The 15,767-nt window shown below is 46.4% G+C and overlaps 1 protein-coding gene across 2 annotated transcripts in view; it reads right to left on the bottom strand.

Moving 5' to 3' along the window:
• The window catches only part of RNF41 (ring finger protein 41), a 402,719-nt gene that overhangs the window by 125,747 nt on the left and 261,205 nt on the right, over positions 1 to 15,767 (bottom strand). For both annotated transcript variants that reach the window (XM_086963875.1, XM_086963877.1), the window contains one exon: positions 11,510 to 11,613. In XM_086963875.1, the coding sequence (XP_086820001.1) occupies positions 11,510 to 11,613 (104 nt within the window). The remainder of the gene's footprint in view (positions 1 to 11,509; positions 11,614 to 15,767) is intronic.

Here is a 15,767-nt window from a genome sequence, read left to right as displayed (position 1 = left end):
GCGCAGGCTTCGCAGTCCCTGGATTCGTGTTCAGGTGATAGACAGAGATTGCACACCTCGTGTAGGTCCTTATGTGGGAACTTAGCACCACACGTTGGACATTTCTTAAATGGAGTCCTTTCCATGGACCCCGGGCTTGACTACGTCGAGAAAGGCCTCTCGGTCGTCGACGTAGACTAAAGTTTTTCTTTAATGTTGGAGTCGAAACGCGTCGGAATGGAAATGAAATCGCGTTCGATAACAATACCGTCGAATTGGAAAGGGAATACGCGCCGAAATATCACTTCTTCATAAAGTCGATCTGGAGCGCTTCGATCCTCATCCGAACCCGATGGCGGAAAAAAACAATCTAAGGATGGAGCCGATGCCCATGCGCACTAGCAACCAAAGGAGGAGTCACCAATCCACAGAAGACTCTCCAAGAGAAAAACAAGTGCAATCATCCGAGCCCAACACCAGATGGCGATCTATTCATAATGTACCATCTGCAGCCCATATTCCTCGAACACATATTATCCTCATTACTCCTCTGTCCTTGTAAACCTGTATGTAGGGCCCTGTATCAGGACAGCCTGTAGAAAGCGGACTATGCAGTAATGTGATTACTATTAGAAACGTTTTAGGAATGTTATTTGTGCTTTGAGCCTAGGCGCAAATGTTAATTTCATCAGTTTTGTTAGTACCAAGTTGAGGTTCCACATGGGTGCAGGTGCTGACCTTGGTGGTACTATTCTTTTTACACCTTCTATAAATCTTTTGACAAAGTTGAGAAGCTTTAACTAATATTCCCCATGATTAAGCCACAATAACTGCTAGGTTCACTTTTACTGCTGTGTTTTTGGTCTTGTTAGTGTGTAAGGTATCTAAATCACTGTGGTAACTGTCGTGCTGGCATCTTTTTTTAGCACCATTGTTCAAACCTGTTCCACTTCACAGAGTAATATTGCCTTGTAGTTGCCAGGGCGACTGACACCAGACGCTGGGGCTCACGGTGCGATCCCCGGCACCGGTGGCAGGTCAGCCTGCACCATGTGACTCTGGGAAATAGCTCGCTTAATCTTCATGACGGCCCCCAACGCCGGGTTGCCTCCGGGTAGCTGTGCGCTTTACAAATACTGGAATTACATATCGAAATTTCATTTCCTCAAGAGACATACCACCAAGTTGAGGCTCTTTGGTTCTGGAAGACAGATCTGTCCCTCTTGTATGGTTTGCATGTTCTTGTGCGATTGGCAGCCTCCTTAATTTGCCCTGTGCTATTTCTACCACGACTGAAAACAATGTCTGTCATGTCCATTGTGGGACTGAGTGTCAATGACATGCGTGTCTGTCTAAACCGTCCTATGACTAATGGTATAAAAGATACTGGTGGGAAAGCATATGTAAAGATAATTGACAAACTAAATCGATAGGGCATTCCCTAGAGAAGGTGGTGTGGGTACCCAAGTGCGAAGTTAAGTGCAATTTGCTTTGCATGTTATGCAAAGGGTGGTATAGGTGGTTTGCCTCACTCAAACAAGACCTTGTTCAATACCTTTTCAATGAGTTTCCAAACGTGTGACGAGTTTCCTAACCTTAGGTCTGTTTGAGTCTCCTTTCTTTTTGTGTGTTTTAGCCCATTTCCAAATCTATTGTGCTAGGCTGGGTAGGGCATAGGATTTCACCCCTTCTGGCTTGCTGAGGTAAACTCGCCAGGTGTGTTGTCTGTTTGAATTGGTACGGTCTTCCTCCTGATACCTGAATAAAAAGCCATCAAAGTCAGGAACACTTTTGAGTTAAGGATGTTTATGTGCTTGATTGCCTCCAGAGAACTCCACTGACCCCTGATGTTTTAGAGTCTCCAAGAATGCTCCCCTTCCTCTGTGGGAGGCATCTGTTATGATGGTCACAGAGAGAGATGGTTGTTCGTATATTCTGCCTTTTGAAACATTTTGAACATTGCACCAGTGCATCCGGTTTTGAAGTCGGTAGATCTTCCTAGCTCCCAGTTGACTGTGACCACTGGCTTCATAGCCCTTCCTGAATTGGTCTCATGACAACCTTGAGAATGGAATCAGTGGTATACAAGATGCCATCATACCCATTAGTTTTATCAGAGATGGTCCCTTCTGGTAGAGGCACGCCTGCCCTATCAGCACAGTGTATTCTCTACTGCTCTGGAAAAACCCGCCCCCTTCTTGGAATCGTTTATCCCCCTAGGAAAACTTTCAGTTTATCAGACCTTGTAGATAATTTCTCTATTTTCAATGTAAAACCCAACAATTTCATGGTGCGTATCAATATGGTTATGATTTTCCCTGCACTTTTGCCTACAACTTGCGTTTGTACTCCATCTAGGCAGGGGTACAAATCCCCTGCCTTCTAAGGTAAGCTGCTACCACTGCAAGGCATTACGTGAAGAGCCTTTGTACAGATTTAATCCTAAAGAGCAAAACTGGTAATGTGAACGGTTTACTGCAAACCTGAGGAGAGGGTGGGGTTTGGGGGGGGGGGGGGGGGTTGACCTACCGCTCACTCGAAAGGGGTGCAATTGTTCTTTGGGGTAACATTGAAGGATTCCCCTTCCTTTTGGCCGCCTAATTGGCACTGTACCTCTTTTTAAAAAGTACCCCTGAATTGAAATGCGCCCTTGGCCTCTGCTGTGTCACTGTACCTTTCAATTTGTTGGAGTAACTCATCCACAGTCAGACCATACAAGTTCTCTTTTGAGAAGGGCATTTTAATTATGGAGGCTGGCGCCTCCGGTTTAAAACCCTAAACGCTGGGGGCGTGGCTTGCAGCAGAGCAAAATGGCCGCAGCCTAAGTGAGCTCAAGGTGCGCTTTAATCGGAACGAAGGCTGAGCAGATTGCAGCAGTACGGAGCTCCGAAGGACTAGCGGCTGCCGAGATCTGTGCGGTGGTGCCGGAGGGTCTTCCTGCCTGGCAGAAGCCGGGGCCTCGAGTGCGCTGGCACTCCGCAAACCTGGTGGGGGTGGCAGCGCTGGAGGCGAAGATGCGCTGCAGACGTCCGGAGTCGTCATCGGGAGGATGCTGCACTCGCCAGTTCAGGAGAAAGAGCAGATCCCCACCGGCTGCCGCAACGGACTACCGGGTGAGCCTTGCGGAGTCCGACTAAACCGCTTTTCAGCCCTGCTTTGTTCGCCATAAGTTGGCAGGGTATGCTCAGACGTGAGTCCCTTGCTCACTTTGCCACTGGATTCAAGCAAGCCTGGCTGAAGATGGCTGTAATGCCAGAAACCAGTCCTAGGAAGCTTGTTTCTGGTCCAGGGAAGGCATGGCTTGGCAGTTCGGGCTGGACTGTTCCCATGAGGCACAGGGTCAGACTGATTTGCATATGGCCATGTCTGAACTGGGGTGGCAGAGTGGGTTAAAGAACGGTGATGGATTAAACCTAGATCTGTTGACTGGGTGTGAGTGTTTGATTGGTTCAGATGCTCCGTCCATCACCACCCCCTTTTGTACCGCTTTTTACTGTCTCTGCCACAAGGAGAAATTATTATGCGGGGAGACTTCAATGCCGTAATAGACGCCTCTATCAATAAGCACCCACCCAGGGACACCAGCAGTACAACTCTCAAACTAACGGACTTCATTGAAGCCATTGGTCTAATTGACGTCTGGAGGACCAAACACCCACAAGATAGACAATACATCTACCATTCGGGGGTGCACAATAGCTTTTCCAGAATTGATTACATCTTTACGATCGCGACTGGGTTAGATCGGGTTATCGAGATTCAACACCTGCCACAGGGAATATCAGATAATTGGCCTTTGTACATGACATATGCATCTCATACCACGACATGGCGACGAATATTCCCAATATATCCAGAGTATCTCAAAAACGGCAAGATAAACAAGGGATTACGCACGGCCACAAAGAACTATTTCGCTGAGAATGAATGCTCAGTGTCTTTCCCTTTAATACTTTGGGAAGCCTATAAACTGTACTGCGCAGTCTCATGCGATTTCACTAATAGCTGGGCACAAGAAGTCACAGAGGCAACAGTTGGAAGACTTAGAACAGGGCGTGGCCGCAGCGGAGGCAGACCATGCACATGATGACAGACGACAACGCATGCAATAAATTTAGCGCAACAGGAATATAAAGCATTGGCGTGGGAGAAAGCGAAGGCCAAACTCACAGCTACACAGCACACTATTTATGAGGTGGGCGATAAGGCAGGTTAACTTCTTGACTGGCTGGACAAAAAAGCCTGTGCTAGTAGATGGATAGCCCAATTCCATTTTGAGAATGGGAGATGTGGCCTCGGACCCGCAACAAATAGTAGACGCACTAGCCCTACATCACGTGGCAGTCTACACGCCCACAGCAACTAATACAATTGATGGTAACTTAGCCTTCCTCAAAGATATTTGCATGCCCACACTGCCACACGACGCCGCTTTGGCGCTTGACACCGAGCTAACGCGGAAGAACTCACCTTGGCAATTGGGGTGCTTCATACGGGGAAAGCCCTGGGAACAAATGGCATCTCGGTAGAACTCTATAAAAAAATGGGGACCCAAATCACACCAAACCTCCTTAATATGTATAAAGCTAGCCTGGACGTGGTTGAGCTCCCCAGGGACTAACGCGTGGCGACCATAGTCACAATAAACAAGGTGGGCAAACCACTGCATGAATGCACGTTCTACAGACCAATCTCCCTAATAAACGCTGAAACGAAAATATTGGACAAGGCACTAGCAACACGACCAGCCATATTTGACCACACTGATTCACCTGGATCAATCAGGCTTCATGCCAAATCGCAATATGCCCCTGAATCTCCGGAGGCTTCAGGGTGTCATAGCGCGAAAGTCAACTATTGCAGAGGATGCAGTTATTCTTTCGTTGGATGCGCAGATGGCGTTTGACATGGTGGCCCTTCCTTTTTGCAGTCCTCTGACGTATGGGATTTGGGCCCAAATTCTGTGACTGGGTACACCTACTATATAGTAAATCCTAGGCGCACATTGTAGCGAACGGCCGAACTTCAAAGGACTTCCCCCTTGGTAATGGAACGAGACAGGGATGCCCACTTTCCCCACTCTTGTTTGCGATCGTTCTGGAACCCCTGGCGGCTTGGATATGCCAAGATCCGGTTATCAAGGGGCTTAGATGAGCTATGGGATGGGAAGATCGCATATCTCTATATGCAGACTATGCGCTACTCTACATGTCATCACCATCGCGATACATTAACGGTCTATTAGACATTTGTGCGGCCTACGGCAAAGCTTCAGGCTACAATGTAAATTGGTCAAAATCACTGCTTTACATTCTTCACGGCCCTTCGCCCAGATTGCTGCGAAACTGTGAAACCCAGATTGCGGACCGAGGCTTCAAGTACTTTGGCATATATATCACCCTTCAAGTCTCGGATTTCACCGAAGAAATTCGAAATGAAGCCCTTGGCCCGATTCCGACGTGATGTGAAACACTGGCGTTCGCTACCGCTTACCCTTCTGGGAAGAGCAGTCCTCTTCAAAATGATGGCGCTACCCAGATTTTTATACATCCTTCAAAACACCCCCTTTCAGACCCCCCCCCTCCTTTTTCACACTGATAAATACTGAAGTATCTAAACTCCTCTGGGATGGAGGGTCAGCCCGTATCGCCATGAAAAAACTGGTGAAGGGCTGGTACGACTGATGAATCGCTCTCCCGCGCATACAAACATATAACTGGCCGTCGCAACTGAATGTAATAAACCAATGGCTTCATGCACCACAGGAAGTTCCGGCATTCCCTATGGACCAGCATCTCCTCAATCCAGAGGGGGTAATGGGGACACTCTACAATAGATCCAAGAAATCACATTACACTGCCCCCACTGCGCGCACACTACAAATTTGGCAGACGGCCCAGCGAGCACTGGGCTGGGAGGGTACCCTCACGCAGATGACACCACTTTGGGACACCCGCAAATTAGGGAGAATAAGAAATACCAAGGGATTCAGAAAATATGATCCGTTAGTTATCTCCAGGGTGGGGGACCTATGGAAGAAGGCCAAGGTCGTTCCCTTTACTCAATTGCAAGCTACCTACAAATTGGCGCAGACTGAAATCTTCAGGTACGCGCAGATCCGCCATGCACTTATAGCAGTGATTTCGGCAGCCACACAATCACAGGAGGCCTCCACATTGGAGGAGAGACTCCTCACAGACCACCTGCAGAAAAAAGCCATTTCCCTAACATATAAGAAAAAAATAAATAACCAGAAAGACCCAATGCGGGCGCTGAAAGAGAGATGGGAGGCAGACCTGGGGGACCTAGACGAAGAGGACTGGCAAGCAGCCCCGGTGTCCCAGAGGGAAGTCGCAATACCCTCTACACCAAAGTTACTGCAAATAAAAATCCTGCATCGCATTTACTATACGAGAACCCTGCTACACAAATTAGGCAAGGAGCATATACTCCTCTCTGCCTCAGACAATGCGGTTCCGAAGGCACCTTCTGGCACACAATCTGGGGCTGCCAGACAGTAACTCGCTTCTGGGAGGCCATCCTACGCGAAATGTCACAAGTAGCCAGAGTAAAGATTCTGCTTAACCCAAAATGATGTTTACTTAACATCTGGGAGCCTACAGATCTGAATCACACAGACCAAGACTGAGTAACACTAGGAACGACTTTAGCCAAACGTAATATAGCACAACTATGGGGTTCGGGACTGTCCCCCTCATATCAGCAATGGTGCTGGGCTATGGACCACAGGATGGTGACAGAGAAATCGGTGTATATTCACCGGGGCTGCCCCCAAAAATGGACGCGTATATGGGGGAAATTGAATCTATTTCGGGGCGACATCTGTGAACCTCCCCCAAAAGAGCAGGAATCAGACGATAGCGATTGACCGGGGTGAACTGACAGGTTGAGACATGTACTACCACACATATTGTACTACTGATCAATAAGAGGCTAGACGCCTATGTGCTGTTACGCAAGATGTACCACTGTTGAAGATCTTTAGCTCATTGTTGATGTAGGTCATTGATCACTCCACTGCAATTCTGATTGCTTACATATGTTTAAAATGCCAATAAAGACATGTTTAAAAAAAAAAATAAACTGAGCCAAGCATTTCTCCCAAGTGTGGTGCCTGGTACAAATTTGTGAGCTAGTGCATTCTGTAGCATCCTGAGCAGATTGAAGGCATGCATTAGCAATTGTTTTACCGTCCTGAACAATTGTTTTGTCCCTCTTCGTATACTGATCCGGCAGATGTTGCATCAGATCTTATATTTTACCACACAGTTGGATGTCGGTAGTGGTTTTTAAAAAGAATTCATGTTTGCTATCCTCCACTGTGTGGCCGCTGAGCTCTCTACTGTTTTGCCCACCATGTCAATTCCTTTACTCTTCTTGTCCAGTGGGTGACCTTTGGAGGAGGGAGCCTTTGACCTCTTCCTAGCCATGACCACATTTTCCGAATCTGCTTGTGAACTAGATCTATATCTTGTTTAGATGGCTTATACCTTTTCACTACCCTCATTGTAATTAATTTAGGAGACTGCTAGCTCCCCAAATCTGCTTTAGCACTAGACCTATATCTTGGTTAGATAGCTTATACCTTTCCACTACCCTCATTGGAATTGGTGTAGGAGACTTCTAGCGCCCCCAAAAGCTTCTTTTCCTTGGACAAGTACGCTGGGCAGCATTGGCAGAAAAAGTGTGCCAGCAGTAGTGTCTCTAGTAGGTAGCATGCTTCTGTCTGCTCCTCTTCTGGTTTGACCCCACAGGTGTCTGTGGTTTTTATAATACACGGGTCGTCTGGAGCTAAAGGTCTGGAGGGATATGCACTTTTTCTTCCTTTAATAAATGAACGACTGAAGTAGCCCGAATCCCTGTAGAGCGGTTCACAAAAGTTACATTTTTTTGAATCCATCTCGGAAGTCTTACCTCTCAATCATTTAATGATTTTGTAGAGAATATTCTACATATCCAGCAGTCTTTTGCCTTATGCAACAGACTGTAAACAAACCTCATAAGGGTAACCTCTGAATTATATTAAAATCCCACAAGCACCATATGTCTTAAACAGGCTGTTTTTAGCAGATGTTCGATAGTAAACATGATTTTCCCTTATCCAAAGATAGCAGTGGAATAAAATTGTCCGCTTGACCAACTTAGAAAGTACTTCAGTAGAATATTCAAAGCAATTATAACTTATCTTGTCTAAAGGTAAGAGCAAAGCTCTGGGACATCCAACAATGTCTGGTAAACATCTGAGGTAAGAAGGCCACAGGGTGGAGTCGGGCTTAGGGCCATCTCACCTCACTGGCTGGAGTTTGTGTCTTATCCAATGAGGTGTAATTGCTGACAAAGCAACACAGTTAAAAGGTCTTTCAGACAGGCCATGCCTTTTAGTGAGATTTTGAAATACCATGGGGCTTTAATCACTAGGACTGCAAGTGAATCCAGGAAAGATCTAATGCTGGTAAATAGGTAGAAAAAGAATCGATTAGGAACACGGAATTAGAACGAACAAGAAAGCAATCCAATCATAAGTGAGCAGCTGACCCAAATCGCACTTTCAAAATAAAACAAGATACTTGCCTTCAGTAATGCACTTTCTGGTAGCGACTTAAACTGCACATTCCTCACCTTCTCAATAGTTCCCAGGCATCAGACTTGATCGAGAAAATTCTAAGCAGTACCCCTGCACACAGATGGTGTCACATGGCTGCACTGAAGTCACTCCGCTCGCAGTCATGCACAACCTATATACAGTGACATCAGTTGCTCTCGGAACTGTCCGCACCTGAAGAGGGGTAATACAGTCTTTAGATTAGTAGTGATCAGTGTGCAGATATCTCAGTGGGATCCTTTTAAATTAGAAGAGTCAAGTTGACAGAAGTTGGAGGATCGGTGATGAATCTGCAGTTAGAGTCTATACCAGAAAGAGTTACCGAAGGTAAGAAATTAGTTCTTTAGATATAAACTTCTAACCGCAGATACCTCACCTTTTGAATAGATACCAAAGCATCATCTCCCATGTTGTGGGTCTGGGAATGGACTCAAACCAAAAACGTCCTGCAGGACCGAACAGGCAAAGTGTCCTTCTCAATGGATCCGATTGTGCAGAAAGTGCTTCATGAACATATACAGGGATGCCCAAGTCGCTACCTGGCAAATGTCCAGGACAGTCACCCCACGTACCTATGCAGTGGTAGCAGCTTTGGCTCTGGTAGAGTGACCCTTAACTCTTCTGGGGGTTACATTTTGGCCAAAGTTTAGCAGATCTTCATGCAGAGCACAGACCAGTAAGAAGGCTCTTTGCTGCACAGCCTTGATTTTCTTTGCTCAAACAAACAAATCAGATAAAGAGTTGATCGTCCAAATGGTGTTCTCTTGTATGATAAATCTAGAAACAAAGGTCCCTTTTCGGTTCTAATCGATAGAGGAAATAAGGAGGTGAGTTGGAGAAAATAATGCTGGAAGGGTGATGCTCTGCCCGACATAAAATGGCGTCACTATCTTTAGAAGGAGGGAGGCACGCGTCCATAAGACCTGCCTATCTGGATAGAGGGTGGTGAAAGGCGGTTAACAGAAAGTGCTTCTAACTTGTTACCCTGCTGTGCCAATGTTATGACTACAAGAAATGCTGTTTTGAGGGTTACCAGGCAGAGAGGGCAGCTATGAACAGGTTCAAAGGGAGTACACATGAATATAAGAACCAAGTTCAAATCTCATTAGTCTTAATAAAAAAAGAAGGGGGGAAATAGACTATATGAACAAAGTGAACTGTATGAACTTGCTCATCAAGTAAACAAAGAGGGCTGGTTTGGCAACCACAAAAAGGCAGAAAAGCCTTCAGCTAGCCTTTAACTCCTTGAGTGCTCATGATGTCTCCCGGCCGTCATGAGTCACAGTAGGCGTGTGCTCATGACAGCCGGGAGCCGTCCGAATGTTGCCGCTCTGCCCACACGGTATTAATTCCCCGCCTGTGCGAGAGAATTAATCAGTGGGTGGAGTTCGGACGGCTCCCTGCTGTCATGAGCACACGCCCACCGTGACGTATGACGCCGGGAGCCGTCCTGATTACGGGAGCGCCACACCCAACCTCACGCCCCCTCGCATGTGGCAGAAATTGCCCCGCAGCGAAGGGGTTAACACTGCCCAATTCAAGTCCTTGCTAGGCTACAGTCAACACAAACACCATCACTTTAGACATCTTAGCATAAAGTGGGGCATTCTACTGGTCAACACACCAACCCACATACATGTCCCAATGGCAGTCTTATACAGGTTTGATTGAGTGACACCTGGCTGCCAAGAGGACGTCAAAATCTTCGTGAGGAAAATCAAAAGCACTCAATTACAACCACTCAATCTCCAAGCATGGAGGTGGAGAGTGGGCAGATACGGATGCAGGACACTGCCCTGCTGCTGTGACAGGAGATCCTCCTGAAGGGCAGCCTGATCGGAGGTCAGATGCTCATGTCCAGGAGTTCTTGATATCACACCCTCCATTACGGGGCCACAAGGAGAACTTTTTCCTGATCTGCCTCAGAACTATGGGCAGAGGGTACGATAGGTATTGTCGGAAAGGCGTAGAGAAGTCCCAAGGACTATCCTACAAAGAACGAGTCTTCAAGCGAGTCACGACTTGGAAACTACAACACGCAAAGTTGCTGACATTGCGCATTCTCAGCTATCCCTAAAAGATTGAGCAAGGGCTCTTCCCATTCACTGGAAAGACCCCGTGCCACCTACGTATGTAACTGCAGTTTGTGATCCGCAAGACATTGATGGCCGTTTGTCTGCTCCAGAGTTTAGTGAACCCACCATTTGGAGTGCCATCAGGAAAACTCCTTGCTGTTTTAGCTATGTCCAGAGAATCAAAGGCTCCTGGCACAGGGTCTACAGCCCCAACCAGTCCTGTCAGGCAAAGAAATGCACAGCCTCGGTCGAGGTCAAGCGGCACTGTCTCAGTGCCAGACAGCACTATGGGTTGGCTGTCGTTGTCCAGAGGCGATGGCGCCAGCATCTGTGGAAATTTATTCTGCCATGGGTTGAGAAGCCGAGGAGAGAACTGGCACCGAAGCCAGTGCAGAGCCCTGAGCAAATCCAGAGTGTCCAGCTGGTGCCAAGGGCAGACTTCTACCTTTTGGGGACCATTTCTCAGAATGACATGAATCTCCTTAATAATCCACTTTGCTGCATTATCGAATCCTCTCTTTTCATCACAGATGTCCGTCCACTAAGTAGTTAATCAATTCTGTAGGCTTGACCATATGAAGGCCTCCAATAAAAAGTTCTACACATCTGTCAACATTACAGATAAACACAACACACCACAACAACCACAGAACATACACAACCCAATACTACTGGTATCTCAGAACATTAAACTATCATTACTGAAGCTGAACACTCACTTGGGCACTTCAATACACTTCCCCAACCCTGCCACTACAACCACATCTCCCTCAAACCAGAGTTCTAGGACTCTTTGGTACCCCCTGCCACAACAGGCCCTTGGAGTACTCACTCTAGGATTTCATTGTACTCTATTGTTTCTTCCAAGTTCTGCATGTTGGGGTTCACACTTCGAATGGCTCGCATGTAGGCTTTGAGAAGCTGGATATCACGTTTCTGTAACAAAGGCAGGATAAACAAATCAAATCAGAGACTGGAACAAAGGACCTGTAGTTAGGCAAAGACAACAGGCTGAAATACGCCACATACTAAGAAGGATAATGTTACTTACCCAATAAGCATCAGTTCTTGGCATGTAGAGCTGTACATTCACATGCTGTGCATAGCTTGCAATCTAGTGTTGGGTCCGGATGTTTGCACTTTGTTTTTCTTTGAAGAAGTCTTTCCAGTCAGTCACGAGGAAGGCTATTCCTCTTTTCGGTGATAGTGCGCCTCGGCATCAACTCCATTGTTAGATTGTTTGCCGCAGAGGGTAAGAATTGAGTAGTAGTAAAGAATAGAGATTTCCATGCATATGTATGTAAATTAAATAGAGAACTAAAGCAGATACAGGTATCTGGGGAGGTGGGTGGGCGCAAGTGAATCTACAGCTCTACATGCAAAGAACAGATGCTTACTGGATAAGTAACATTATTCGTTCAAGGCATGTGAGCTGTAGATCATATGCTGTGCATAGACTATATAGCAGTACCCTCCCTAAAGCGGTGGCTAACCTGTAACTGTTGGAGTTGTCTGAAATAGTGTCTTAAGTACTGCTTGACCCACATAGGCTTGTTGTCTCGCTAACGCATCTACACAATAGTGTTTAGTGAATGTGTGTGGTATAGACCATGTTGCAGCTCTGCAAATCTCAACTATGGGAATGTTTTACAAAAAAGCCATGGTGCCCCTAGCTTGCAAGTGGAATGTGCTCTAGGGGGTACAGTTGGAGTACTCTTTGCTTTCGCATAGCAGGTTTGAATGCACTTAATCCACCTTGCAATAACTGATATGGAAATAGGATTTCCCTTGTATGGTGGCGCCAAAAGCAACAAAGTTGTTTTGTTTTACGAAAAGATTTTGTCCTTTCAATGTAGTACAAGAGTGCTCTTCTAACATCTTTGGTGTGTAAAGCTCGTTCGGCCACTAAATCAGCTTGAGGGAAGAATACAGGTATTTCTACCGACTGATTTATGTGAAATGCAGATACTACCTTAAGTAAAAATTTAGGATTGGTACGAAAAAACACTGTCTCTGTGTAGTTGGAAAAATGGTTCTTGTACGGTTAATGCCTGTAATTCACACTCTCCTTAAAGAAGTGATTGCAATGAGGAAAGCGGTTTTCCAGAAGAGGAACTTTGGTTTGCATTTGTGCATGGGCTCACAAGGTGGGCCCATTAATCTTGTGAGGACGATGTTAAGATTCCATACTGTAGCAGGTGGAAGTTTAGGTGGTATGACTTTTTATTCCTTCCATGAAGGCTTTGATCACTGGTACTCTAAACAACGACAAATGCAGTCTATTTTGTAGATATGCAGCTATTACCGCTAGGTGTAGTCTGATGGAGGTGTAAGCCAACGCAGACTGTTGAAAGTGTAACAGATAGAAGATGTTTTGTATGGAAGCACCAAGAGGGTTGATGTGATTGTAACCACAATAAACAACAAATCGCTTCCACTTAGCTGCGCAGCAGGCCCTTGTAGTGGGACTTCAAGCCTCCCTAATGATAGTCATACATTCTGTTGGAAGGTTCAAGTAACCAAACTATAAGATTTCAGGAGCGAGATCAGGATGTTCAGCTGTTTGAGATCTGGGTGTCTGATTTCTCCATGGCTCTGTGTGAGGAGACTGGAGGGTAAATGCAGCTTTTGATGCTGAACTGGAGATAGCTCCAACAGGGTTGTGAACCAAGGTTGACGTGCCCATGTGGGACCTACTAGGATTAGTGTGAGATGTTTGTCTGAGCTTGTGAACCACTAATGAAATGAGTGGGAGAGGTGGTAAGCGTAGGCAAATATCCCTGACCAGTTCATCCATAGCGCATTGCCCTTGGATTTCGGGTGTGGGCACCTGGTGTGAAGCTTCGTCATTTTGCATTTTGGTATGTGGCGAACAGGTCGATGTGAGGAACTCTCCAACTTTGAAAGTATGGGATGAGAACCTGAGGGTGGAGTTCCCATTCACGTATTTGCTGCTTCTGTGGGACAGTTGGATAGAGCCCCCACCCCCCTGTTTTTTATGTAATACATAGCTGTCGTGTTGTCTGTATGAACCAAGACAGCTTTGCCCTCCAGAAGGGTCAAACTCCTTTAGGGCTAGAAAGATTGCAAGCAACTCTAGATGACTGATGTGTAGCAACTTCTGCTTGTTGACTCCACAGGGCTAGCACTATGTGCTGTTGTAGATGAGCTCCCCAGTCAGTGAGGGACGCGTCCGCTGTCAGTACTATCCGTGGTACAGGGTCTAGGAACGGCCGTCCTTTTGACACATTTTGTGTTTTTCACCACTGCAGAGAGTGAGGAGTACGGCTGCTTACCAACACAAGATCAGTCAATAGATCCTGTGACTGGTTCCACTGACTGGCTAAGCTAAGCATACTTTCAGTGGACGCATGTGCAGCTTGGCATGGGGGACAATTATGATGCAAGATGCCATCATTCCCAGCAGTTGCATATAAACCCGAGCTGGAATCCAATGATTGGGTTGAAACTGGAGAACTAAAGCCTGAATATTTAGAATTCTGGCTGCACTGGTGAAGGCCAGAGCTATTTGAGTATCTAGCGTGGCTCCTAGGTAGTCCTAATTATTGGCTGGTTTGAGATGTGATTTTGTCACATTGATTGTGAACCCTAGTTGATGTAGTAAGTGAATCGTTCTGAAAGTGTGCAGAAGACATTGCAGATACGTGTTGGCTTTGATGAGACAGTTGTCCAAATATGGGAAAACATGGATGCTTTGTCTTAGGTGAGCAAGTACCACCACCAGAAAGTTTGTGAAGACTCTGGGGGCCGTGGTGACTCCGAATAGGAGTACCTTGAACTGGAAGTGTTGACCCGCTACCACAAACCTGAGGAATTTGCGATTGGCAAGGTGGATTAGAATATGAAAATAGGAGCCTTAAATCTAGAGTAGACAGAAAGTCCTCTTTCTGCAGCAGAGGAAATACTTGTTGAAGTGCTACAATGTCCTACCTGGCCGCCAAGACCTGGAACTCCCTCCCGACCGACCTGCGCCTGACCCAAGACCACCTCTCCTTCAGGAAGAAGCTGAAGACCTGGCTGTTCGAGCAGTAACGGCACCCCCCTCCCCCCAGCGCCTTGAGACCCTACGGGTAAGTAGTGCGCTCTATAAATGTCTTTGATTGATTGATTGAATGATCTGACTGACTGTAAAGAATGAGTTCTGAGATCTAATTTTGGTCTGAGAAAACCATCTTTTTTTGGGTATTAGGAAGTAAAAGGAGTACACGTTTGACCCATGATGTTGGGGGGGTAGGGGCACTATAGCCCCTGTTAGAAGTAGAGACTGAACCTCTTATTTGAGGAAGTGTAGGTGATCTGGTGAAAGTTTGCGTGACGTTGGTGGAATGTTTGGAGGAGTGTTGATGAACTCCAGGCAGTAACCAGAACGGATAATTTGTAGTACCCAATTGTCTGTTATTGACTGCCAGATTGGTTAGAAATCTGACAGCCTTCCCCCGACAGGTGTTAAGTGGGTGAGGGGAAGTGGAGGAAAGTCACTGCTTTGTATTGGCGGGGAGGCGCGTGTGTTTAAACCCCCGTCTTTGCTGTTATTACCTCTAACTCCCTCTGAAATACCCCAGGATGGAGAGGGTTGGTTATTGCCCTTATAGGTAGAGGTGGTCTCTGATGAAGTATTTTTAGAACCTCCACGGTAAAAATAAACTGAAAAGAACCACAGCAGTGTTGACAGATGGGCTTCCATGGATCTGGCCACTTCAGTGTCTTTCTTCGTTTTCTCTAGTAAAGAATCTACCACTGGGCCAACAAGATGTTCCTTATCAAAGGGTGTATTTAATATGGAGTTTTGAACCCAGATATGCGAAGCCAAGCATGCCTCCTTAAGAGGACACTGGTGTTTATAGCCCTAGCAGCAGCGTCTGCAGCATCTAGGAAACATCTTATTGCGTTGTTAGAATTAAGTTGTCCTTCACACACCAGGTCTTGTGCTTTAGATCTGTGTTCCTGGGCAAATATTTGATCAATTCCTCCATCTCGTCCCAGTGCGTATGGTCGTAACGTGCTAGCAATGCCTGAGTGTTGGAAACACGCCAGACGTTTGCTGCCTGAGAGGCTACCCCTTTCCCCGA

This window comes from Lissotriton vulgaris, chromosome 1_1, assembly GCF_964263255.1.
Source record: "Lissotriton vulgaris chromosome 1_1, aLisVul1.2, whole genome shotgun sequence".
Lineage (NCBI taxonomy): Eukaryota > Metazoa > Chordata > Amphibia > Caudata > Salamandridae > Lissotriton > Lissotriton vulgaris.
Note: the sequence above shows the minus strand (reverse complement) of the source record. Positions and strands in the feature narration are given on the sequence as shown.